General features: G+C 39.4%; 1 protein-coding gene across 1 annotated transcript in view; it reads left to right on the top strand.

Annotated features, from left to right (window-relative positions):
• LOC134674358 (signal peptide peptidase-like 3) overlaps positions 1-26,185 on the top strand; it is a 28,367-nt gene extending 2,182 nt beyond the window's left edge. Inside the window, exons 2-10 of the mRNA XM_063532412.1 lie at positions 3,832-3,938; positions 16,216-16,367; positions 16,960-17,079; positions 17,748-17,924; positions 19,296-19,458; positions 20,327-20,463; positions 23,238-23,353; positions 24,096-24,254; positions 24,481-26,185. Of these exons, the coding sequence (XP_063388482.1) occupies positions 3,868-3,938; positions 16,216-16,367; positions 16,960-17,079; positions 17,748-17,924; positions 19,296-19,458; positions 20,327-20,463; positions 23,238-23,353; positions 24,096-24,254; positions 24,481-24,555 (1,170 nt within the window). The 5' untranslated portion in view covers positions 3,832-3,867 and the 3' untranslated portion in view covers positions 24,556-26,185. The remainder of the gene's footprint in view (positions 1-3,831; positions 3,939-16,215; positions 16,368-16,959; positions 17,080-17,747; positions 17,925-19,295; positions 19,459-20,326; positions 20,464-23,237; positions 23,354-24,095; positions 24,255-24,480) is intronic.
• The last annotated feature ends 525 nt before the right edge of the window (positions 26,186-26,710 follow it).

Raw genomic sequence — 26,710 nt, 5'->3', positions numbered from 1 at the left:
AATGTTATGAGATAATAATTGAGGTTGTTTTAACATACATCTCGCCGAGCCACCACAGTTTCACAGCTGGTTTGGCTCAGGTATACAAAACGTTATTTAAGTTTTTATAGGTCAAATTATCGCTCTGAGTTTATTATTCTATATCTTGTAAAAGTGCTTGTCATTTGAAGGTAAAACATAGAAACAATTCAGGTAAAAAGTTTTTCTTTAATAAAACTTGATTGTAAACGTTGATTGTAAAAAAAAAGTTGATTGTAAACAGTCTATTTCACCTGAGCTTTTAAACAATTCAACCTACTCATATAAAAATGGTTCGTTTTAGACAGTAAGTATAAAGATTTTTTTGCCGTTTTTTGCGTAATGGTACGGAATTAGATTAAGATTAATTACGATTCATAAGATCATAAGAGCTTGTTGCTAGGCCTACATTGAAACGTGCTATTTTACAGGGGTCAAATAAATTGCAAAGCTCCGGCTTGTTCAAAGAAAGCTATAGCACGTTAGCACAAAAAAAAAAATGAAATTTAATACTTAGTAAAAAATGTGGTGTCAAAAATTGCTTGCTATAGGAACCTACTTTGGGAGATGAAAAAGGTGAACACAAATTATAGATATAGAAACTTTATTAAACCTAAGATCTTGCCAGTGGTAAGTATGTGATTTAATCCTAACCTGCGACTCTGTGTGAACCTTTAACTTGATTTGACGACACCTAATTTTAGAACTTAGCTCAGTGGACAGCTGGGCCGCTTAACAGGTCCAGAATAAAGCTTCACACAGAATTCCACTTATTTTAAGAACTAATTTATTTTTATACTAAATACTATGTACCAGGATTTTCAAATGTCTTTATCTTACTTTAGTGGTTGCTCAAAATTCTAAAGTTACTCTAAACTTTGCAGCTGGCGCTGATGCCCTACTAAATTAAATCATGGAAAGGACCGACCTCAGAATTTAAACGTTCCTCAGATGCAGCGGGGTGACAGGCTGCTTTCCCCGGTGAAGCTTGATGCTGAGCGGAGACGTAGAGCTCAGGGGCCACGCACGTGGTACCAAAGTGACGTGGCAGAGGCAGATGGCGTGCTTAAATTCCTCGCTCCAGGAGGTCTCAAAAACTAAATCAACTTCTAAGATTTTTGAAGCTTTTGAGATAAATTTCTCAATGATGGAAATAATAATTGAATAAATAAATGAATAAATAAATCCCGGCTCCTGAAAACCGAGAAAAGGTTATATTAGCCGACGCCCTTTATGGCCGCTAGAAAAGAGATGAAACAATTGGAAATTTGGCTCACCGCACTGGAAGCTGCTAAGACTTCTGGCGGAGCGCTCCCTTCCCTCGAGCAGGAGTCTCTCTGCAAAGAACCAAAACTTGGTTAAGAACAAACCCACAACGTTTCGCGCCATTGTGGAGTTGATCACCACGAAATTTAATTTCTACTCACTCAGTGGAGCTTCCGAAGGACTCAAGCCGTTTCCATCTTTCAGACCACCATGCCGAAAGTGTGGTCTTCCCACAAATTGGGCTCTTGCGAGCGAGTGTCCCCAGAGGGGTTCCCAAATCAAATGTGCCTATCATTCTCGAATGATCTCCAATATGGAGTCCCTGAGAAGGTAGGGTGGCAGTCCCTTGAAGACACAAATCCTTCGAAAATTCTGTCTGAATTATTTAGACAATTTCACTCCTGAGCCTAAGAAATATATTTTTACCATTTAATCTAATATTGTTTCATTCCAGAGCCACTTTGTAAGTCTGTAATTTCTATGTTTTGTTTTAAATCAAAATTGTTTTTTATCTTATAAATCATACCTACTTCATACAAAGTTTTCCTGGAGTGACAACATAAATATCTCAAGTTTTAATTATTTTTAGTCATATGACAACCCCGACAACAGATAAGCATCGAGAGGTGCATCTGAATGCAACAGATTATGCATAGAAATGCAATCAATGAGGTTTGTTTTGGACACCGTTAAAAACGTTGAAATTAGAAAAGGTATTTTTCTTTTAATTATCAATCGACCCAAAATACTTATTTTAAATTTAGAAAAATGTACTACGTTACAACATGAATAAAGTATATTTTGAATTTGAACACTTCGTGCGCGATTCCGAATCGCACTTGGCCGCTTTTTTTTATCAACAATTATCATAATTTTACGCAGATGAAGTCGCCGGCACAAGCTAGTAATAAAAAAAAATTGTCATTGGCAAATAAATGTGACGTTATCTATGAAAAGGGACCTTATTGTCGATGGCGCTTACGCCATTATTAGCGATGCTCCGTTATAATTTCAATGCCGCGCGACGCTGTGCGGCGTAAGCGCCATCGACAATAAGGTCCCTTTTCATAGATAATGCCCCAAATGTTGGTATTTATTTATCAACGCCGGGTGAGATTTGGGAATATATCTGTGAGATAATGTTTACATATGATGTAATGTTTTGTTTGACATTTGGTTGGTGTGGAATGTACTACTGTTTGTTATTATTGTGATTCGTGTTTTATTACAGAATACGAACATTGTATATATTGATGCAACCATAAATTCAGTAAGAACTAAAGTTATTTCATCTTTACATTAATATTTGTAAGACAGTCTCGTGGGCCAGGGGAAATAAACATTTCACGTGGCCTACCGCGAAAACCAACATTCGCAAACTGCGGGGATCTTTCTCTTTTACTCCAACGAAGGCGCAATTAGCGAACATGGATTTTCGCGGTTATAGCCCAGAATGTTAATTGTGATTAAAACCCAGCCAGACATATTTTTTTAGGGTTCCGTACCCAAAGGGTAAAACGGGACCCTATTACTAAGACTTCGCTGTCCGTCCGTCCGTCTGTCCGTCTGTCTGTCACCAGGCTGTATCTCACGAACCATGATAGCTAGACAGTTGAAATTTTCACAGATGATGTATTTCTGTTGCCGCTATAACAACAAATACTAAAAACAGAATAAAATAAAGATTAAAGTGGGGCTCCCATACAGCAAACGTGATTTTTGACCAAAGTTAAGCAACGTCGGGCGTGGTCAGTACTACTTGGATGGGTGACCGTTTTCTTTTTGCATTTTTTTCCGTTTTTTTTTTCTTTATGGTACGGAACCCTTCGTGCGCGAGTCCGACTCGCACTTGCCCGGTTTTTTTACAATGCCCTTTAAGTCATGCATACAGTCAGCAGCAGAAGTTGCTAAGCGGGCGAGGTGTTCAAAATTACCTTAACACGGTCTTATTATCTTAACAATAAAGTCGCGTCAAGATCATTTGAACAGCTGGCCCGCTTAGCAACTTCTGCTGCTGACTGTACAACAGTTATTTATCTAATGTTAAATTAAAAGTAGGTACCTATGAGCAGGCGTGGCTCACTCCGCGATTTCGTCGCTTTGCTACAGGTAGCTAAAAGTACATCCGTTCCACACAAATCTTGGTGGCTATGGTCTGGGAGAAGACTAGATAAAGTTGATATCAATATCTTCTAGCCGCTCGACCACGGCCACGGGGACAACGCCGTCCTCGAAGCGTCGGAGGTAAATCTTAAAACTTAAATACGCGATTAAGTCCGGTTGTGCAATTTAGTAATGTGTAAAAAATCGGTGGAGTAATCGCCATTCTTTGCTGGGCCAGTGCCTCACGAAAGAAACTACATAGTTTGTATTTGGATGAGCTATGTGAGCCTGGGCCGTGCTCTGCGTCTTTTTTTCCCTTTAATCTTGCCCTCCAAGATGTTTAAAAAGCAAATAATATATCATATTAGATGCTATGTTCAACATTTGGTACGTTGTCCAGTCAAGGGTAGTTAAGAGCTAACAATTGTTGTGTTTTGATTGCAGACTGATCTCGCCCGCAGCGCTCCTCGGCTGGTAAACATGGCGCAGGTGGGCGCCAACATGGAATACCAGGAGTACAAGTGGGCCTACTCAATCATGGACTCCTCCAAGTAATTATCATTTTATATCCGTCGTTATCTTATTGTTTTCGGGGGCCCTTCCGGACACACTTCGACCCATAGGGATCTTTTGTGCAATTACCCCCTACAAAAGATCCGTCAACTACCCAAGAGCTTTTCCCACTATATACTATATCCATGTGCCGGATGATGGAGCTCATGGGTAGCGTTTTGAAGTCCTTTGGTTCCAGATATCCTGCTCCAAAGTCCTTCATTATTTGCTTGGCCAGGGCGTGACATCGTTATACTCTTCCAAGTCAGAGGGGCAACAAGGTCACATTATTATTACGGGATTAGTCCGGTTTCCACTAGGGCTCCCGGTATCCGTGTTACACGCCGAAACGAATACCCGTGTTCTTAAGACCGGCGGTGCTAAGAACACGGTTTTCACGGAACCGCCGGGATCCGGATACGTATCCAAGAAACGTTCCCAAGAAACGTTTCTCAGATACGTATCTCCGTTTACACGGGTACTTAACACCGGCCCGAACGGATCCGAAACAGTTTGAGCCAATCAATGCTCTAGGTCTGGGTATCCAAGGTCTAGTATTGAATGTTAACTTCAGATGAAGTCGTTTGGCGTAATAATTTTTTTAAATTATTTATAACAGTTTTAACACATGTGTTAATATATCATATTTAGCCAACTATACAATATATGAATGGAAGTAGGTGTCCCTATTCTATATAGTCTACTATTTTTAATTTTAAACCTACCCGTCCCTAGTTTAGAACCTTCATTTTTTTACTTTGCTTTTAAGCTAATTTCATTACATATTACATTTCAATCAAAGAAACACATTTTATATACCTATAATGGTGTAAGTTATATAGTTTCGCGAAGAATAGGTGTGCAGATAAATACTACCTACTACTACTTTGTGGTCATTTGTTATTTTTATCAATTACCTAACTGTTGCGCGAGAACAGCCAATCCACCTACGATGCAAAAAAAAGTACACAAAAGCGGCATTTGAAACGCAGGATTTCACGCGAGAACTTTAAAAACCCATGCTACCTTGGTTACCTTGCAATTATATTTATTTATTTATTTATTTATTTAAACCTTTGGGAAACAAACAGGCAAAAACAACACATATAGTAAATCAGATAACACATTCACAAGCCACACAGTTTCCACTAATGAATAATAACAGTTATGTTGCTCAGAATCTAACATTAAAACAATTCAAACTTAAACCTACTTTAACATTAATAGAATTTATTTACAACATGCATAACTCGAATACCTAACTTGAATTGATGTAATAACACACATAAAAACAACATGCGAACATTGGAAAGTATGATGTAACATAATTACTAATGGATATTATTTTTACCATTAACTGTACTTTTTATTGCAGAAACAAACTGTTGTAATGATAAATGAAATATATCAATATCAGAAAATTTTTCATTATAAGTTCTACACGCTCTAGCTAAAAAGCTATTTCTTGCATATGTAGTGCGCCCAAAGTCAATTGCAAAAAGGTTTGTGGAGCGAGTTCGCCGATTAGGACAGCGAATTGAAATTTTAGATAAAAGATTAGGTGAATCAATAAGGCCATGTAAGATTTTGAACAAAAAAATTTGATCTCTAATTTCTCTACGTGTTTGAAGAGACTCTAAATTGTCAGTGCTAAAAGATTTAAATTTATATTTCATTGTTCTAATAAATTTGTTCTGATTTTTTTCAATAAGTTTTCAATATTTTTTCAATATTGTTAAATACATTAAGATAGATCTCAAAATTGGTAATCATTCATGTTCACTTGGGTCACTTTCACACTAGTGCTCAGGTAATAAATGCCGGCCGGTGGTGTTCCATTCAACGTGTTGTTTTCCAATACCCTTTTGTGTGATATCGCCGAAAACAAGTAGCGTCCCAAATCGTTATCAGACCTGCCATAGCCAATTCTAAGCTTTATGTCGGTGTACTAAGGAGAACCTGTCTACACATACATGAAATTGTAACAAATGCAGCGGCTAAAATTAAAGAAGCAAATATATCGAAGCAAATTATTTATTAATAATAAACCATAAAGTATTAGTATTTGAAGTCTTATACAAAATACTATTTTGATAAGTAGCATAGGTATACTGTAGAGATGCACCGGATATCCGGTTACTATCCGGTATCCGGCCTATCCGGCCATTATTTTACTATCCGGCCGGATACCGGATAGTGACCTACTATCCGGCCGGATACCGGATAGTAACATTGCTTGATTTCGGAGTAAACAAATTAGATTTAAGAAACAGACACGGTCATAATCGTACTTGTTTATTATTTTAAAACAATTTAATCATTCCACTGACTTACACGCGCACTCATTTCGAACCTAGAAATGAGTCCGCGCGAACGTTTACGAGGAAACAGGTCAAACCTGCACAATGCGCACCTGAAAAACCGAAATGTAGGTATAGTTTCGCCGGCCGAATATCCGGCGGCCGGATACCGGATATTCGGCCAGTGTCCAGGCCGGATATCCGGTATCCGGTATCCGGCCAAACAACTATCCGTTGCATCTCTAGTATACTGCATTTCTAATTTTCTACTCGTATTGCAACATTGCAAGCAAAAACAACCTGCTCAGAAAAGGGTTACGAGTATTTAAACCGTTTGTTGAATTTCGACTCTATGGACCACGGAATAAGGTTAGATATGACGGAAACTCGTCATGAATCTTTTGTCTATTTATTTGTAGCTCTTAAGTACGCCGCGCCGGCTCGTTCCTTCGCTACTCGTCAAGGACGTGTCCGGAGCCACGGGTAAATAAGATCCGTTTCTTCGAATACCCGTTTATCCGTGGAGACGGATCTCAATTACACGTTTCTTAATTACACGTGCGGAACGGGCCAGAAAACCGTGTACGTGTTATTCGGAAACGGGTATTCGAAACGTGTAAACGAAACACGGACTCGACCGCGAGCCCTAGTTTCCACATGATGTTTTCTATCACCAAATGATGATAGTACAGACGATGTTTCCGTAAGTTCCTACGCTCATCAACGCAAGCCATTTCTGTAATAATATTAATGAAGCGTGCATATACGCGCTCTTATGGCTCTACAAATAGGTTAGATTGTGTCAGGTATTTTTGCACGTTTCGTTGTGCAAGACTTTGCAGATGAGTGCACGATCAGCAGAGAAATACCTCTAACTACGCAGTGGTAGCGGGACGTCAAACATAGATATGCGGTGGGCGAGCCAGAGAAACTAAATGATGGTTAGGTCTTAGTCCTCAAGAATACGATACTCATAGAGCCAAAGCCATTAGAATTCAGAAATCAACTTCTATGGGCGTCGCGCCACTGTTACTGATCCAGGTGCTAAAGTCTAGCTCAACCTTTGATTAAATATACTGAATTACTTAAATATACAACAAGCACGCTTTTACACATTCGGTTTTATCAAACGGAGGAACTCGGTAGCTGCCTCTATCACTCTTGAATATTCGAGCGATAAAGAAATTACGATTTTCGAACCGAACGAGCTACTCGGCTGTCTTGCCTACAACTCTTATGTTTTTAGAAAATATTTGATAACATTATAAAAACTAAACCTACGTACCTAATGAAGTCGAAAAGCGCAAGAAACGATATAAATGTAGGCTATAAAACACATTAGCTACGTTTACGAGCGAAGTGTGATGAAAAGAAAACACCTCTATGTACTTTCCACACAGTTCTCTTACTTCACGTGACTCTTATTACAAAGACACAAGGTCTATCAATAGTCAGAGGGTTGCTGTGATCATACCGTGACGTTGATGGGACCAGGGAAACCTATAAAACCCTCGCTAGCTTGATGCCTAGCTTGATGGATTACGGCTGTAAATATTTTCCGAAATGTTTACCGCAGTTACACTCGTGCAAGTGCAAAAACTAAACTGAAAACTACTTAATGAATGAAAATATTTAATATATTTCTTTAAGATATTTTTGTTGTACACATCTGAATTTTCAGTTGTTACACTTGTTACCAGGAAAAGGGTGCAGAAAGATACCGAGGCTGGAAAAAGTAAATAAACCTTATTAAAAAAATATTAAACAACTGAACAGAATTTACTGGACGACGTTCTGATTGTTTAGTTGACAACTGTAACAAACCAACGGTTCTTCCATGATTATAATCAGAATTATTAAGCGTGAAATTGTGTCAAATCCTCTCGGCCACAACCACAACGCTTGTCGCTTGGTTTTGTGTTCGAACGACATTAAACACATATAGTTAGAAGCAAAGTCCCGTTTATTTTGAGTCATTAATTATAAACACCTATTCAGTATTTATTTATATTAAGCTGTCTGTCTATACCTATTGTAGGAACGCTAGCATCTTCTATGCTGATCCGCAGTAGATATAATCGATTCTACGGCGAGCATATTACCTATCATTACGTATTACTTGATTACTGGGATGTAATTAAGGATCGTATACACGCGATGATGGATAGCACATTAGAAATCGTATCGTGTAAAAACGTTGGTTAAATAAAAGGACGCAGTAACCTGGACCCTGAAAACACCACAATTTTGAAGCTCTATATAATTTATTACGAAATGGTTTGTTTAATTTATTTTAGTAGCAATATACATATCATACCGATCGAAAGGCTTCGTCATAAGGATTATTTTTTGCTCGTGTAGCGGCTTCGATTCCCGCTTCAACCATGTAATTATTTAAAAATCTATGAATGCAGTTTAAATTGTTTTTTAAATTAAGATAATGTCTTCTTTCAGTAAAATATGCTATCTACGATATTTAAGGTACTTTCCCTTGATGCCCCATAGTCTTGGGACATTCCGTATAATTGTCAACGTTTTAAACATAACTGACCAGTGAACGTAAGTAAACTTAGCTGCAAGCGAAATTGACATAAAAATAAATAATGGTAATGGTATTCATTAATGATGGTGATTGAGTCAAATTACGTTAGTCAGTCAGTTAATCTAAACTTTGCACTCGGTAAACAGCCAAGATATTAGGGTGTTGAAATTATTTTCATTTTAAAATCTAATTCGTATAGAGCGTAATATAGAGCAACTTTCTCTGATTGATACGGGTCTACGTCTACATACGTTTAAAAAAATCATCATAATTACTAGAAATTGTGACTTTGTCATTATTTCATTAATCACAAAACGACCCGCATAGTCTACCGCTTCCTAATCAATTATAAGAAGGGTTCGTTCGTTGGTCGCATTTTCAATTACTTAGTTGCATTATTACGGACGTAGGTATTGTTAGGGCTCCGTGCTCTCTAGGGACTCGTGCAAGATGTCTGTCCAATCATTCCGGACACGGCGCGTATAATACGTCGGTTCCTCACTCTGCGAGATGGCTGAGATACGCGTCATACTCGTGAACGGGTGCTGTTTGTGGAGACTGGTCTGTTAAGCTAACACGAGCTATTATACTTAGTAACTTTTATTAATTAATTACAGTGAGACGCCTCATTCTGTTCTCGTATGTTTCTTTTCTTTTAATGAATGTATTAATTATACAGGATATTGACTCTTGGAGACCCTATACATCTCTAAGGATAACTTGATAAACTATATAATCTTATAGTTCTGACACCTAGAGACATTTACACCTCTAAATATTATAGATTTTTTGTGTGTGTTTTTTTATCTGTATTTTGTATGTAATTCGACATTAAGAGACCATATACATCTCTTAGTAATTGTAATACGTTAGATTGAATTGTTAGTTTTAATTTATAAAATTGTTGATGTTATTATTTTTGCTTTTATGTAAATTCAATGTTGACGTGTAAAAGTGCCCTTGTGGCCTATTTGCTGAATAAATGTTGATATTTGATATTTGATATTTTGCGGCCCTGACCACCGGCAGCTTGGGCATCCTAGGTTAGGTTTATTAAAATGTGTTTACATATATATTTTTATGTTTTGTAATTGTTTTAATTTATATTTTACTTTTATACTCACATTGTAAAAGCCTAACCTAAGACCTAGACCTAATATAATAAATAAAGAATTCGAATATACATAGTATCCATAACTCCATAAGGATATACTCGTACAATAAAATAATCCTACTTAAATACTCGATGTCACGGGCAATAACTCAGATTATCACACGAGTGTTGAGTGCTCCGTTACACTTGTGCTTCATGTAATTACCATTGTAAAGTCAAGCTCCGTGTCAAAATTAATGGGAATGATCGACAAGTTGGCTTTATGACCAATTTCTACTTTCGGTTACAACCGTATTAGACATTTATGGCGGCTTTAAACGATCAAGTTTATTTGAAAGCGCCCTCAGGTCTTATTTTTAAAGTCCCGGAGCCTGGCAATCTAGTTTTATGACAATCATGACCATAGTTGTAGTTTTATCGTAAAAGCAACTGATGTCTGCCTTTCCATCCAGAGGGTCTAATAGGTCTTGGGACTAGTTGTGCCGTTCTCGAGAACGTTCTCCGTTTATTAATTCATTTATTCAATAATTCAAGCATTCCGAAACGGAGAACGTTCGTTCTTGGGAATGTCACAACACTCACAACTAGGTATACTTGGGACAAAGATTTTTGGGAATTGCGCTGGTTTAGTTAATTAAGAAATTTTTCACAACTAGTCGTAATATTCTAAAAAACACTTTGCTAAGAGTGCATCGAACCTTTGCTCTGATTTGTATCCCGTTTATTCAGTTAAAAATAAACATACAAACATCAGTAGCCTTTTATACGGTTTCTGTGGGGACTAAACTGGCTTCTAAACTGGAAAAAACTGCGGTCACGGTCCCATCCGGTGGAAAGCATAATAAAGGACGCTTTGTGCTCAGCGTTGAGGTTGACCGGTTGAAACTAACGCCGCGTTGCGTGTACAAACGAAACGGCAACACCTAACTGTACATCGGTGGACCTTATTACAAATGGCATAAGGTCCACCATGTCCAGTTAACAGTGGGCAATGGTACAGTCGACGTCAAAGATATGTTTACATTTTTCGCCTTATTACAGACGAGTAAGGTGCAAAAGCGTAAACATGACACAACTTTGACGTCGACTGTACATATGTCTAAAGTCATAGCTATATTTAGGTAAGCAATATTTCATTAATTACCCCGAAATGGGCCGATTTTTATTTCGTTTTATTTTTCTAGTCAGATTCAGATAACATTTGGTAAATAGATGAGAGTTCCCTATTATGTACAATAAACGCAATATGACCGTATGTCCTGAAAACATCTTTCTTTGAGTTACGACAACGTATGGAAGTTTTGTAACTCACGGCAAATTACCAGTTGTCCCAAATAAGGATTTCCTGTTAATTCCGTACACAATAAGGAGCTCCTCAAACTTAACAAATTGTATCAAAATCTGACAAAAGAAATCGACAGCAAAATAATAATCGTCCCAAATGATAGTTAAAGTTTGACCTTGCGTACGTGTATGTTAAAATCTCCATTGTACCGTATACATAGTTAGATTCATTCGTCGCGAGATTTGTACTGAACATTCCAAATTCTCATAACAAGTATATAAAATAAGCGCCAGCTTTTAGTATTTTCTAGGTGCACGACTGGTGCTGCCCTCATTTTGTGGGCTTTACTACGTTAAATCGTATAGAGTAAAATTAGTTCAAACGGCTGCCGCTAGCATTAATGTGCAACATTTCATAAGCTTATGTGTGTTTGTGACAATCAGTGCCAATTTCCCTTCCATCGATTTAGCACCTTTGATAGAGCAAATAAAATCGTTCTTAAAAAATGCAAATAGGTGTCTGAAAAATGGGGTCAGGACACTAATTGAACTCGGTCTCAGCTCATTCAGCGCTAATCAAGACACTTTGTCGGTATGGTTTTATAAAGCATTTTCACTTTAGGTATGTGTACAGACCTGCCTCCTAGCCTGGTCGGTAGTAACTCTGCCTACGAAGCAGGAGGTACCATGTTCGAACCTTAATTGTAAGGATAATTTATTTGTATGTTCATCACAGATATTTGTTCCTGAGTTATGGATGTTTCTGATGTAAGTAACTTTTATGGCAACAACCCCATAATCGCGAAAAAAAAGTATCTTCCCATAGAAAAGGGACCAGCCAAAATGTATGAAACAGCCATCTTTATGCGTTTTCGGGGTTGGACCCATACCTAGTAAAAAATTCTCGGTATAATATCCCAAAACTTCCCTGGCAACAGGAATGCCGTTATTGTTTAGCCACCCTGTATATCGTCTTGTATTATCCAAAACACAAGACTTATTGAGCTTCCTAAGGGACTAGGTCAATTATGTAAAATTGTCCCATAATATTTATTATTATTTATACCAGCAAACATTTAAGTAAATTAGCGTTGAATGAGTTACCCATCGTTGACTTTAGCCATCTTAGAAGTTGCCCTGGTCTCGTTATTGTTATGAACTCATAAATGTCATTACAACTGGCTAAGCGAGCATACATAGTCGGCAAATTGCCTTTAATTGCACCTGAGAGCATCTTAACAGGCCGTGTCAGTGTGTTGCTGTTAGCAGCGCGCGCGCAGGCCAATCATCGGGCGCCAGTGTATCGTGACCTGAGGGCCTACGGCGAACCAAGTCCGACGTGTTGCTTCCCTGTCACACTTATGTACGAATTTACAAGTGCGACAGAGAGGCAACACGTCGAACGTGGTTTGCGGTAGGCCCTGTAATATAGAACTTTTTAATATTGAGCCAGCGATCTGTCATACCGATTCTACCGATCCGTTTCTTTTCGTTTTGCGTTTGCCGATGGACGATTGTCATCTTGGCCCCAGAGGGGCTACCGTGAAAACCGAAATTCTCAAATTGCGGGGATCTTTCCCCTTTACTCCAATGAAGGCGTAATTAGAGTGACATAGAAAAATTCCCGCAATTTGCGAACTTCGATTTTCGCGGTTATAGCCCAGTTCTGTGCTGTCTCCTCCACTGTATTAGTTTTAGACATTTTTTTTTATTTAACATCACATTAAATATATGGTACATTGAACATTGATTTAAAAATGTCTAAGCATTTGAACATCTTAAAAATGTTTTAAAACAAATTAAAAGTTTGTTGACAGAGTATGTTGACTAAACGGCGCGATGTTAAAAACTGAGAACCTCCTTTTTTTTTGAAGGCGGTTAAAAAGGGGCTCGACTGGTTTAATAAGTATCTCATCTCAATCTTCAACGATTGCCATGTGGTTCGTAAGCGTCTAGAATTATGAATGATATACATTGTACGTTTTACATAAGTCGGGGAAATTGCATGGGTCTGTTACATAAACTGTTTCCGGTAAAGTACCGTATCGAAGATTACCTCATTTCATTTTATTGTGAGCTAACTGCCGTTTAAATCGTTATTGAGCGATTGGGCACTTGACGTTGCGTAAAGAAGGTTAATAGATATTTTTGTAGTTGCAGTGACGTGGCGTAAAATATATCTGGGACAACATGATCGTAAATCTATTTTCTATAATATTATAAATGCAAAAGGAAGTCTTTCTGTTTGCATTTTTAACGGTTAGCTGGACTATGTAGTAACATTTATGTGCGTATTATGCACTTTTGGCTTATGTATCATATACCGGGTGTGGCCTGTAATACGAGCAAAAAATTTAACTGTGGGTAGGCCGTACTCCTCATACTGACCAATATTTGTTCAGCAACTTTTAAAATAACTTGTGGTTTGATTTTTCATACACTTTAAAGTTTATTCTAAGACGCAATGTATTGCGAATTTTGTTATGTTTAAGGCATGACAAGCGACGTCAATCACAAATGATATGGCATGGCGATGGCGTCCATTGAAGATAATATTTATTTTGTATGAAAAATAGGAATCTAAATACTTCATGATTTTTAAAAGTTGTTGAACAAAAGTATCACCGTTTGAGGAGTACACACACTCTATGTTTTAATTATTTGCTCGAGTTACAGGCCACACCCGGTTATTATGACTGTATGTGTTCTAAATCAATAAAAACTTCTTTTTCTACTCATATACTAGGTATATAATGTGGGAGGAAGACGAAATGCAGATCGTTTAGAATGGTCTAATGATCTCGCATTTCGCGTAAACGTTGAACTATAGGCATATTTTCAATTTCATATGTTTCATATGGATGAAATTGATAATGTACTTAGTTCACCGTTTATTTTTTAACTTGCTACTTATAGAAATTATCGATATAGCCTAAGCCTAGCGGATAAAAAAGATAAATGATTACTTTACCTTGTATATTTACATCGTTTATTATGTATTCGTTTGAGAACTCGACACCGCAAGTATTCAAAAGAAATCCTGTTCCCATGTCGCATGTGAATATTTATCCCCTATTGAATTTAAATGTAAATGCTTTGTGTACTCAGTGTTTTTATGGTTCTGTAGCCAAGTATGAAATATAGTTTGGTTTAGTCATGTCATCACGCCAAAAATTCATTGACTGTATAAGATGTGTAGAAAGGTCTAAGAAGCTGACAGCTGTAGACCATATACGCCTGTGGGACGTAATGTGTTTTACAGGGTGGCCCAAAATTACGTTGACAACGTTATTTATTTATTTATTTTAAACTTTATTGCACAGTAAAAAATATACAGTGACAAAAGGCGGACTTAATGCTACACGGCATTCTCTACCAGTCAACCTTTAGGCCAAACAGAGAAGCATAGTTGGTGCGGGGTATGTAAAAACACTAAAACTTTATGCTTAAAATTAATAGGTACAAATATAAATGTAATACGAAGATAAAATAAATATATATACAACAACGATATATACGTATATGTATACAATAATGATATATAATATATATATATATATATATATATATTATGTACATACAGGGTGAAATTTAAATCACTGGCCATATTCATTCCCGGCACTAGGTTACACTTAAGGAATCTATTTAGCGAAAAAAAAAGAGTACATTTTTTTTAATTTTCACTTTTAAATTTTTAAATATTTTCCACGAGTCGTGGTCACCCTATTACCACAAATGTAAACAAACCTAATAGTACCTAGGTTTTAACAACAACATCAGCAAAACCCTTATCTGACCTACACTAAACCTTATAATCGTTGCATTGGGTCCACCCAGTTAGTGTTGGCGATGGTAGGCAAGTTTATCAATTTCGAGGGTAGTCTAAACTAAACCATTCCGCGCTAGCGGTAAACATAACGGTAAGCATAAATGATTAGTCACTCGTCACTCGCCAACCTTAAAATAATAATCGCGCGCGTACTAAGGTTAAAAAAATGTTTTCGAACCGGGAATATTACGAAGTGGTACGGTGTTATTTATTAAGTGGTGAGTGTTTACGTGGTGCACAAAGATTATACGAAATGGAATCCGTTCCACGCCTTCGCAGACAAGGATTGAATCCAAGAGTACCATCTCGTGGGACTTTCGTTAATTGCGTCGATTTTTAATCAAATGTACGTAAGTTGATTCAATTTTTTAAATACGCCTGAATGCAAAGATTCCTGACCTAGTTTTTACTCATTGTTTTTAAGCCACGGACGTTTTGTTAATAATCATTAGTCAGAAATGACCGTAGTTATGCAGAAAACGACCAACTCAATTTTTTTATCAATGCAGAAAGCGACCAACGCTACTGAGTTAGGGTGCAAGTCACTTTGACAAAAATAAAAAGTTGGTCGCTTTCTACAGAACTACGGTCAAATAACATTTTAGATTAAAAATGGGTTGCCTTTGCATTTTGACGGTTCTAAGCCCGTTAAAGTATGAAAGGAAAAATTAGCAACTTATGTAGGTAATCTCGCTGCAATAGGGTTCATAATTGGTGACGCGATTGCAAACAGCGGGAGGGGCGGGGTGTCAATGACCTTAACTGATAAGAGAGAAGCGGGTGTAGTGGGTAGTTGTCGGTTCACCATAACGTACGAGGTTTTTAGGACAACTTGATGATGAGTTATTTCGAAAAAAATGTACTGAGCGGTATTAAAAGAAAAAACACGTGTTTAATATTTTTTCGAGTTCTTTCGGTTGTTTCAATTTGGCCAGTGAATTAAATTTCACCCTGTATATATACCTGCTCCTAATTTACTATGATTTAATTATGAGACTTTTCAAAAAGATACTTGCGCAGCTTGCGCTTGAACGTTAACTTAGTATCGGCTTGACGTTATTTCTAATTATTTTATTAAGTACTTACACATACACAACTAGTATAAAATAAGTAATATCTAACCTAATCACCTCGCACAATATGGCTAACGGTCCAAAAATGACCCTGTATACATTAGTGTTGGTTCAATCTCTCTTTTTTTCCCCAGAGTGTCAGCGTGCCTGATCTCAATGTTGCTGATTGTCTACGGCAGCTTCCGCTCGCTGAACATGGAGAGAGAGGCCCGGGAGCGCGCGGAGCGCGAGCGAGAGGCGTCCCTTCTTGGAGGCACCAAACCCCCGCCCTGCCAGGCTAACAGTAGTAAGCAATAATAGAGAAAAAAAACCGGTCAAGCCCCAGTCGGACTCGCGTTCCAAGGGTTCCGTACATTACCCAATTTTTAACGTTTCAAACCCTTTACAGCGTTCGTGGTCAACGGGTGAAGTCCGACTTTCGCTTGACTGCACATTTCTAATAGGTTTTCCTGTTATCTATAGATAAAGAACTATGTTGTGTATTTTTTTCAAAATTTTAGACCCTGTAGTTTCGGAGACAAAGTTGGGGGGTGGAATGATTAGGCAGATAGACAGACGGACGCACGCACGAGTGATCCTATAAGGGTTCCGTTTTTTCCTTTTGAGGTACGACGGAACCCTAAAAAATATGTACAATAAAATATAAATATTGAGTATGATGTCCACAGGTAACTTACTCCTGTGAACGGGAGAATCAACTTTTTATGTTCATAACCAGGGGAAAAATCTCTTAAATCCTGATATGTCGGCATTTTGCACTTTTACGATTACCTTGCCAATGGAATTGATATTCTGTCAATGCGCCGCCATGAGGTGACGTAATTACCTTCAATGCGAGACACTGGGTCAGGTTGTAATCAAGTATGTTTCTGTTGCAGACGTCCAGACCCTCAACACGATGCAGGCGCTCTGCTTCCCCCTGGGCTCGTCGGTGGCACTGCTTGTCATGTTCTTCTTCTTTGATTCCATGCAGACTCTAGTCGCCATCTGCACTGCGAGTGAGTACTAATGGCACCATCGCCCACACTGCTAACTGTACATGGATGGACCTTATGCCTTTTGTAATAAGGTCCACCGATGTACAAAGGAGTGTTGCTGTTTGTCAACCACACAACTATTCAAATTTTATTTCATTTTAAAGTCACAATTTATGAACTTTATTGCTCTAGATAGACCGACCGCTTAACTGAGTCCTCGCCTGCGCGGTGCGGGGGCGAAGGGGCGGGACGACTAAGGGCCAGTTGCACCAACCACATTTGACCCTTAAAGGGTCGGTTGCACCAAACTGTTCGTATCGTTAAAGAGTTCGCTAAATTTTTATGTATGGAAAGTTTCATAGTAAGGCGCGGGGGCGCGCCGGCTTTCGTTGATCAGTCTGTCAAATGTGGTTGGTGCAACTGGCGCTAAGGGTGGCGGGGAAGGTGCGGGGCGGCAGGCGTACGGCGCCCCCGCAGGCGAGGACTCATTTAAGCGGTCGGTCTATTAAGACATAAGGTCTAATGAACATCTTAGACCATACCTATCAAGAAGACTGGAAGAGAAACTAACTAGAGTTACACCAAAAAAGTCTGCAGAAATTTTGATAGCTCACGCAGTGCAAGGGTTATTTTAACATCAAACTTCTATGAAATTATGGAATTTAATTCTGAACACCATCGTGTTCCAGTAATCGCTTGTGCAGCGCTAGCGTTCCTGCTGACGCCGCTGTGCCAGTACGTGGCGGGCGGCACGGGCTCGCGCGCCGTGTGCGGCCGCTACTCGGCGCCCGAGCTGGCCGCCGCGCTGCTCGCCGCCGGCATCGTGGCCGTCTGGGTGCTCACCGGACACTGGCTGCTCATGGACGGTGAGGCTCCGTACACGTCTGCCGCTCCTCGTCCGGGCTGGCCGCAGCCTTACCCGCCCTGTGGATGCTGTCATTTTACTACAGAAAATTGCCTGATTTAAAAAAAAGATTTTGAGCTTTTTTCATCAATAGGATTATATTATGCGACCTTAATTTCGCATGCGGATCCGCCCACCGCTCCGGTGTGCGAGTGGGACATAGCGATAATGTGTATAGCCCTGTTACGCTTGTGGAAATGCCGGACCGGTGCACATCCGCATCAGGCCGCTGACTGGACGTACGCCCGCGGCAACGCGACAATCGGTCGGCACCCGCTCCGCCGTCGCTATCGTCCAAAACAAATTCATACAAGGCATTCATTTTGATCAATTCGCGCGAACCACCGCTCGCGCCCGACACCGAGCGACTCGCTCTGTTCTGGACGATGACGGCGCCGGCGGTTACCATCCACCGCCCGCGAGCGTGCGTCCAGTCCACAGCCTCAATGAGATAACCGCGTTAAACTTTGCAACAGCAAACATCTACATCTTTCTCGAACCACGGTTCAATGTTTATAACCCTGTAAACCTGTTTTGTTCGAGCAATGACATATATAACTTCGTATAAGATGAATAAAATCTAAGAAAAAAACGTGCCCCGGAAATTAAGAAAAAGTCATTCTCGGATAGATAGCGCGCATACCTTTGGCCTATGTTCGGCTAGATGGCGTGACGACCCCGTTTCATATTTAACAATTTTAACACATAGATATCAGGGAATGAACATGGGTCAAAATGATATAAAAATAATAATAGTTATTTTTACAACAAGAGATCAAAGTTTGATATTTCTTCGAGTGCTTATTTTGAGTCCCGTGCAAGCGAAAGATTCTATAATAGATCTAATTTAGAATCTTGAGCGTAGTAAGGGATTCAAAAGCGCACGAGATGTAAATAACTTTGATCTCGTGTAGTACACAAAATTTTTCACCCTAAGCAGTGAGAACATACCTAGAGGGACAGAGATAATAGAACCCAAGTATATCGAACTTGTATTAGACCCCGCATGTTGAAATGACATTTGACTATAAAGGTCACTCGAATGACATTTTGTCTCGCTCAGTGAGCAAAATGCGATTTTGCTCACTGAGTGAGACAAAATGACTCAGTGAGCAAAATCGCATTTTGCTCACTGTTTTTAAGAAGCAAAGTACCCTTGTTCGAGCTGCTGAGGTGAAAAATCATTTATCCATATATACACATTTTTTTGATAATTGTATACGTGTTAATTTTGAGTTTTAGTCGTGTGTCGATAGATGGCAGTCATTTTACGGTGACTGCAAAATTTACTATGACAGGACCCCTCTAAACTATCTATTCTCTTTGGTTCCAGCAATGGGCATGGGTCTGTGCGTGACCTTCATCGCTTTAATCCGCCTCCCGTCGCTGAAGGTGTCAACTTTACTCCTCACGGGGCTGCTACTCTACGATGTGTTCTGGGTGTTCTTCAGCTCTTACATCTTCACCACCAATGTCATGGTCAAGGTCGCCACTAGGTAAGCTATGCCTTGTACAGAATAGGCGACTCAATAAACCCAATTAATTTAATTTATATTCGACGACAAAAAACTCAAGGAAATAAGCATCTGCCCAAGTAGCTGATGTAATCCTAAAGCTCTGGTTTCCTAGGATAGCGGTGCCGTCACATATAGCGGCCGTGTCCATACAAAATACTACGACATCCATATTTAGCCGTATTATTTTGTAGACGGCCGCTATATGACGGCACCGCTATCCTAGGAAAACAGAGCTTAACAGTTGTCAAGCTTATGTGGGAATGGTCTACAATTTGCTGTTAGCTTAACGAAGTGTGTGTCAAGTAACGAAATATTGCTCTATGTTATGTGAAAAACATTTTTTCCTATTTTTGTAACTTAACTAGGGACTTTGTGTGTTTGAGGGTCTACTAGCAACTAACCTCTCGTCTGTATATGATTTTGATAAGGATCCTGAATGAATTTTTGATCATTAGCATTTTATTTTAAAACGGTTGTTTCTGCTTTTTATACGACTTGGTAATTTTTTTTTTTTTCTTTTTTTTTTTGTTGCTTTACTTACAAAAATTTATTCTTAAATTTATTCTTGGTAATTTTGAACATACAACATTTAATATTCATACTTACCGCCAATAAACAGGTGCTTCTCCGTATAATTAGGCACGCTTCTTTTGTCACTTTGTAATTTAATCGGAAACTTCATCATCATCGGCCTTCGAGTCTATTACAGACTATACAAACAGTGTCAGGTAGGGAGACAACGTTTTTCGTGGCTGTGTAAGCCAATACGGGAGCGGCAACACTTTACATTTTTTAAGATAAATCTCGTATCCTCCTGTATGCTCAAAAATTGTTTGTTTATTGTCAGGCCGGCGGAGAACCCCATGAACGTGGTGGCGCGGCGCCTGCAGCTGGGCGGCGCCATGCGTGACGCGCCCAAGCTGTCGCTGCCCGCCAAGCTCGTGTTCCCCTCCATGCACCACCAGGGACACTTCTCCATGCTCGGTAAGGCCTGGTATCTTCCTACGCGTACCGTCGCCCACGCCATTAACTGACAGTTCGTAAACCTTATTACAAAAGGCTTAAGGTCCACCGATGGACAGTTAAGAGTGTTGGTGTTTGTATGAATGAATATCGACAATATTTTCTATTGGACATGATTCAGGGAAGCTGACTTCGATCTCATCAGCGCTGCATTCGTCAGTCTACATCTACATCTGGCTGTATTGGGCCGTCTGTATAGGATTTTTCTGCTGTAGCGAGAGTTAAATATGTAATCAGGTTAATTAAACTCGTCAAATTTTCCGCGGTTCATATGTATGTATGTATGTATGTATTTACTTTATTGTACATAGAAATATAAACACGAGAAACACAGTTACAGAGTCAATTAAATACAACAAAGGCGAACTTATCCCTGAAAGGGATCTCTTCCAGTTAACCTTTGAGGAAATGAGTAGAACAGAAGTAACGATGAATGACAAACAAAAGCAAAAGTGTACAATCCCTAAAATAAATAAAATGCACGTTTTGAATACACATTACTCCAAATATACATAAATAGAAATATAACAATACAAGAGTACATATACATATAATATATATAGGTATAAATAAAAATAAATAAATACTCAACATATAATATAAATAGATATATAGATATTAATTCGAACCAGAAAAGTAAAGGAAATGAAAGAAATAGGTACTTAATCGGGAAAAACAGAATTATCTAAGTATCGGAAAGCCACAATTTTCTAAGCCTCTCCTTGAGTGATGCTACAGATTGGGATTGCCTCACGGACACCGGAATCTCGTTCCATAACTTAGCGGCGTGGACAGTAAAGGATTTTTTGTAAGTGCGCGTCTTATTGGATGGAATTGCGAGTGAAAGATTGGTGCTTGATCGAAGACGGTGACCACTGCCAGCAGCTAAAAAACTAAATCTTTCGGAGAGGTAAGGTGGCGCAGCAGGATTGAATAAAACATTGAAAAGCAATGACAGGATATGCATATCTCGACGACGACGAATCGGAAGCCAGCCAAGCTGAGATCGGAACTGGGAAACATGATCAAACTTACGCAGACCGAAAATGTATCGAATACAGATATTTTGCAGTCGCTCGAGTTTATCCAGAAGCTCCTCACTGAGGTCTAGAAAAGCAGAATCAGCATAGTCTAACAAAGGAAGTAAAAGTGAACAAGCCAGCGTTATTTTAGTTTGGAGAGGAAGGAAATTTTGAAGACGCCTCAGTGAGTGGAGAGACGCAAAAAGTTTATTGCTAATGTCGGAAACATGAGCTGACCAGGACAAAGTTTGATCAATGATGATACCCAAGTTCTTAACTGTAGAGGAAAAAGGGATAATTGTTCCGTCAAAAAGTACTTTGGGTACCACCATCTCCGACAATTTGGACACAAAGTGAGGACCACCAATGACAATCGCCTGCGATTTCTTTGCATTAACTTTTAAACCAAACTTATTCGCCCAGCAACGAATTGTTTCAAGGTTGCTATTAATTTTATCAACTAAAGATGGAAAGTCATCAATGCTAGCCGCTGCGTATATCTGCAAATCATCCGCGTAAAGGTGGTAGCTACAATTTAATGAATCAGTAATGCCATTAATGAATATTGAGAATAGGAGAGGAGAGAGTATCCCTCCTTGGGGGACACCAGCAGAAAGGTCACACCACTCAGAGACCTTGTCGTCAACCCTGACACGCTGGCACCTCCCAAAGAGGTAGTTACGGAACCAGGACAGAGCTGCATATGAAACATTTAACGTACGAAGGATATGAAGGAGAATATCAAAATCAACCGTATTAAAGCCACTACTAAAGTCTAAAAGTACAAGAACCGTGAGCTTTTTATTTTCAATATTAAAACGAATGTCATCAGTGACCCTCGCCAAAGCCGTGACGGTGCTATGCCCGGGGCGGAAACCTGACTGAAATCGATTCAACAGATCATGCTTGTGGAGATGTGAAAGGAGGCGACGATTAACAAAGTGTTCGATGATTTTAGACAAAACTGGTAGAATGGAGATGGGCCGATATTGGGAAAAGGATGTGGGATTAGAAGTTTTAGGAAGAGGGATAACATGAGCAAGTTTCCACATAGCAGGAAATGTACCAGTGGAAAAGGAAAAATTTATAATTTCGGATAGGATAGGAGCAATTTTATCCACCACCAGCATAAGCATGTCCAGGCTAAGGCGATCCTCACCAACAGCCTTCGTTTCAATGTTTTTTAGGATTGTGACAACCTCTTGTGGTGAAATATTGTCAAGTGCAAAGGTAGAGTCAGGGTCAGAGCGAAAGTTATTGGCAAGAGAAGATAATGTAGCTTGCTTGACGGAAGGATCCAACGTCACTGGCGATGAGCTAAAATTGATAAAGATTGGCGCGAGCTTTTGGATAGTTATTTAAGATCCTTGCCTCTTTATGGCAGAAATCAAAAACATACACTTACGATAGTCACTTATTACATCAATAAAACTGGTAATACTCCCTACAATACATTTGTTACGCTTTGGAATGGCCTAAAATTTAAACTAGTAAACGTTGACACTTCGCGTCTTAGCTTATTTCTTTCTTTCAACAATTTTAAGCCGACCACTATATAACTAACAGGCCTTCTGACGATATCGGCCTGTTAGTTGGAACAAAAATTTGACAGCTCCGAACAACTGACAGGCCGATATCATCTGGCGGACTGGTAATCAGTGGGCCCCTTTAGCCATACTGCCAGTATTGTAGTAACATTAGTTGTATTGCCAGGTCTGGGCGACATCGTGATGCCGGGTCTGCTGCTGTGTTTTGTGCTGCGCTACGACGCGTACAAGAAGGCGACGCTCGTGTGCCAGATGGGGCAGGTGCCGGGACCCCGCTCCATGGTGAACTGAACATTCTCTTATTACTTTACTAAGCGACCCGACTACAATGGTACGAGTTTCCTGTCCTTTTTTCGATAATAAAAATTATCCTAGTCCTTCCCTAGGACTCACACTATTTCATTACCACATTTCATCTTAATCAGATCAACGGTTTAGCCATGGAGAGTTTAACCTTTACGACGCCGTGTCAAACACAAAAGCTGTCACTCGGGCGCCACGTCACCGAAGTGTCAAAACTGAAACTGAACTTTATGCATATGCACGTAGGTCTATGTTGCTCTGTGGTATGTGACGGATAATCGGTCTTTGGCGTTGGATCTACGGTGCGGATTATTCGGTCATTGGCGTCCAAAAGATTAAGAGGTAACACACATACAGACAAAATTAGTTTCACATTTATTAATATATTAGTAGAGATGTAAACTTTAGAACACTGGAATATGTGCGAATCAGTGTGATTGATTATAACTGCTGCTTTAGCAGTCCTGGCTCACTCCGCGATATCGTCGCGTTGCTACGAGTACATGCGGCCACACCGGTTTTGGTGTCTAGCAGTATTAGTTGCTGCGCACCGCTACGGAACGGACGCCAGCTTGCGCTTGCGCCACCTTGCGGTCATATCTGTCGTAATAGACGCGTTAGAGAGTGAACCTTCTGTACCTAGTACTATTTATACTGTGGCTTTAGCCGATTCCCAAGTTTCCCAGCTGCAGCTTTGTTCATCATAGGATTGTCGTTCCAGGGTTCCCGGCTGACGTACTTCCACTGCTCGCTGCTGGGCTACTTCCTGGGGCTGCTGACGGCCACGGTGTCGGCCGAGGTGTTCAAGGCCGCGCAGCCCGCGCTGCTGTACCTCGTGCCCTTCACGCTGCTGCCGCTGCTCACCATGGCCTACGTGAAGGTAACCACCTCCCTGCTGGTCTGCTCCTGCTACTGACGAGGTGTTCAAGGCCGCGGAAGTGACATGTCACTTCCCTAGTATTTTGTGCTCCGTGGTTAGATTAGTTTGTAATCTTCCTACCGTCAGTATAGAAAAATTAACTAGCGAGATTGTCAACTGACGAGTGTGTACAATATTACGGGGACATATACGAATTATTTGTAACACACGTGTGTACTGTTCGCAGGGCGACCTCCGGAGAATGTGGAGTGAGCCGTTCATCGCGCCCACCGGCAAGGGCGGCGCCGACTTCGACGTGTGACTGCCTCGCCGCCGCCCCCGCGGCTAGACTCCGCACACACGCCTCCTAACGGGTACCTCCCCTTCATGACCGAATATTCTCGCTTAACTATACAGATGCTATAGCGATCACATGCCGGTGTACTGACTGGCGTCTCGCATACGTTTGCAAGTATCGTAAACGCCGCACGCCCCGCTCGAGCGTCACCTCAGTTCGTGTCGATCTCTTATAGTTTGTTTTTTTAGAATTAGATAAGGTAAACAATCTTGATGTGTCTTTTAATTGAAAAACACATTTTAAAAATAAGTTACGGCAAATATGTAACAATTATGGATCTAATACGATCATTTATATTCTTCTGCTTTCATAAGTAATAGTTTTTTTTTCAATTAAAAGACATGTCAAGATCGCTTGCCTTCTTTCAAGTTCTTTCTAATGCTAAAAAAACGAACTTATAGGGCTGATTTAGACGGCGCGCGAACTCGCGTGCGATTTTAGTTACATTGCGGACTATTGGTTACGTCCAATTCAACCGAGCGATCAAAAACTCCAATGTAATGAAACTCGCATGCGAGTTCTCGCATCGTCTAAAGGATACCACTTTTAGGGATACTAGTATATTACAGGCTCGGTCTCCGTTCGAAAGCTATATTTTAGTCACCCTGTATTTGTATGACCGTAATACTTGTTTTCTAATTAGGACAGTGGTGTTACGTGCTCGCTGTGATGCCACGGCGTAATCGGCATTTTAATAACGCGAGTTCGCTTCTAGAATCCTGAGCGTAGCGAGGGATTTAAGCGACACCAACTTTAATGAAAGTTATAATAAAACACTGTAAAAACACTTGTAACAATGTACTGTTAAAGCGAGAATCAAGTTTCATGGTAATTGACTTGCCAATGGGAAGGTAACCTAAAACTTTATCTAATTATAATAAGTTTATGGTTTATGCAAGATTTGCTCTTTTTAAGTTCATCTAGTGTTCTGACTTGTGTGGACAGGCCGCAGTTGAGCAGCTATCTTATTTTTTAAGGCTTTCGATCAATAAAGGACGCTAACTGTACTTTTGTATAGCTCTTGTTGCGAGCTAGGGAATCAGACGAACAAGTGTCATCATGTTATACATTTTGATAGGTAGGCAAGATTTTTTTTTGACTATTTATTTATTTTTATTATAAAAATGTATAAAAAATATTATGATATTTCTAATTGAAATATATGAGAGGTAGCTAATATTTTATTTGAATGTATAGTAGGCGTAAATAATGTTAGCGATGCGATATCCAAGCAAAAATCATTTCACCACATTTTTTATGTAAAAACCTATGTTGTGACTTCAAATTGTACCAATACTAGGTAAATTATCTACTTCCTTCTCACCTGTATGCTAGTGTGAAAGAGACAGGTGTTCTACAGTTGACTAAAAGCCTTAAAAAAGTGGTTTAACCCCCCTCTCGCCGCGCGAGCTGTACCGCTCGGCAGTATGAAGTGAATTGAAGCGTTAACGTAAAGACATATTATAAGATTTATAAGGTGTATGTTAGGCTAGATGATACGCTTTTTTTCTAATTAATAAATAATTTTAGTCGAAGGGAAGTTACAGCACAGGGTAACTTTTAACACCTCTTGTAAAGTATGCTAAGGAACAAGACCAGTGCGTTTTATTCGGTATTAAGTTTAATGCATTATTGTATTTTATTCTTCACTATACTATGTATCTTTAGGTATTTAAGTAAAAGTAAACAAACAATTTGTTCATTTTCGGGTAGTTATAACATTTATTGGTTAACCAACCAAATACAAAACCGCCTGGATCAGTGACTGAACGACCTGACTTTAATCTACGTTATTTGATCATGTAATGTTTTCATCTACCCTCAACTGGCTTAAGGAGCCATTTGAGGGTAGATTTTGTTTACTTTCATTCAAATACCTAAAGTATAATTTAATAATTTCAGTGGCAATGGCATCTAATACACAAGTGACAACTCGAGCCGCCTACTTTGCCAGTTTTATTGTGCAATTGGCGTTTAATAAGATAAACGAAGGTGTCAATGTTCATTTCCGAATGTAGAAATGTATGCGCGTATTTGAGCTCGTCGAAAGTATATTTTGTGGAACAATGTTGTTACATACGTATAAGTCGATTCACGAAAGCTGGCATGAATGGAATCA

This window comes from Cydia fagiglandana, chromosome 20 (genome assembly GCF_963556715.1).
Source record: "Cydia fagiglandana chromosome 20, ilCydFagi1.1, whole genome shotgun sequence".
In the NCBI taxonomy this organism is placed as follows: Eukaryota; Metazoa; Arthropoda; class Insecta; order Lepidoptera; family Tortricidae; genus Cydia; species Cydia fagiglandana.
This window is presented reverse-complemented; position numbering and strand designations above follow the sequence as displayed.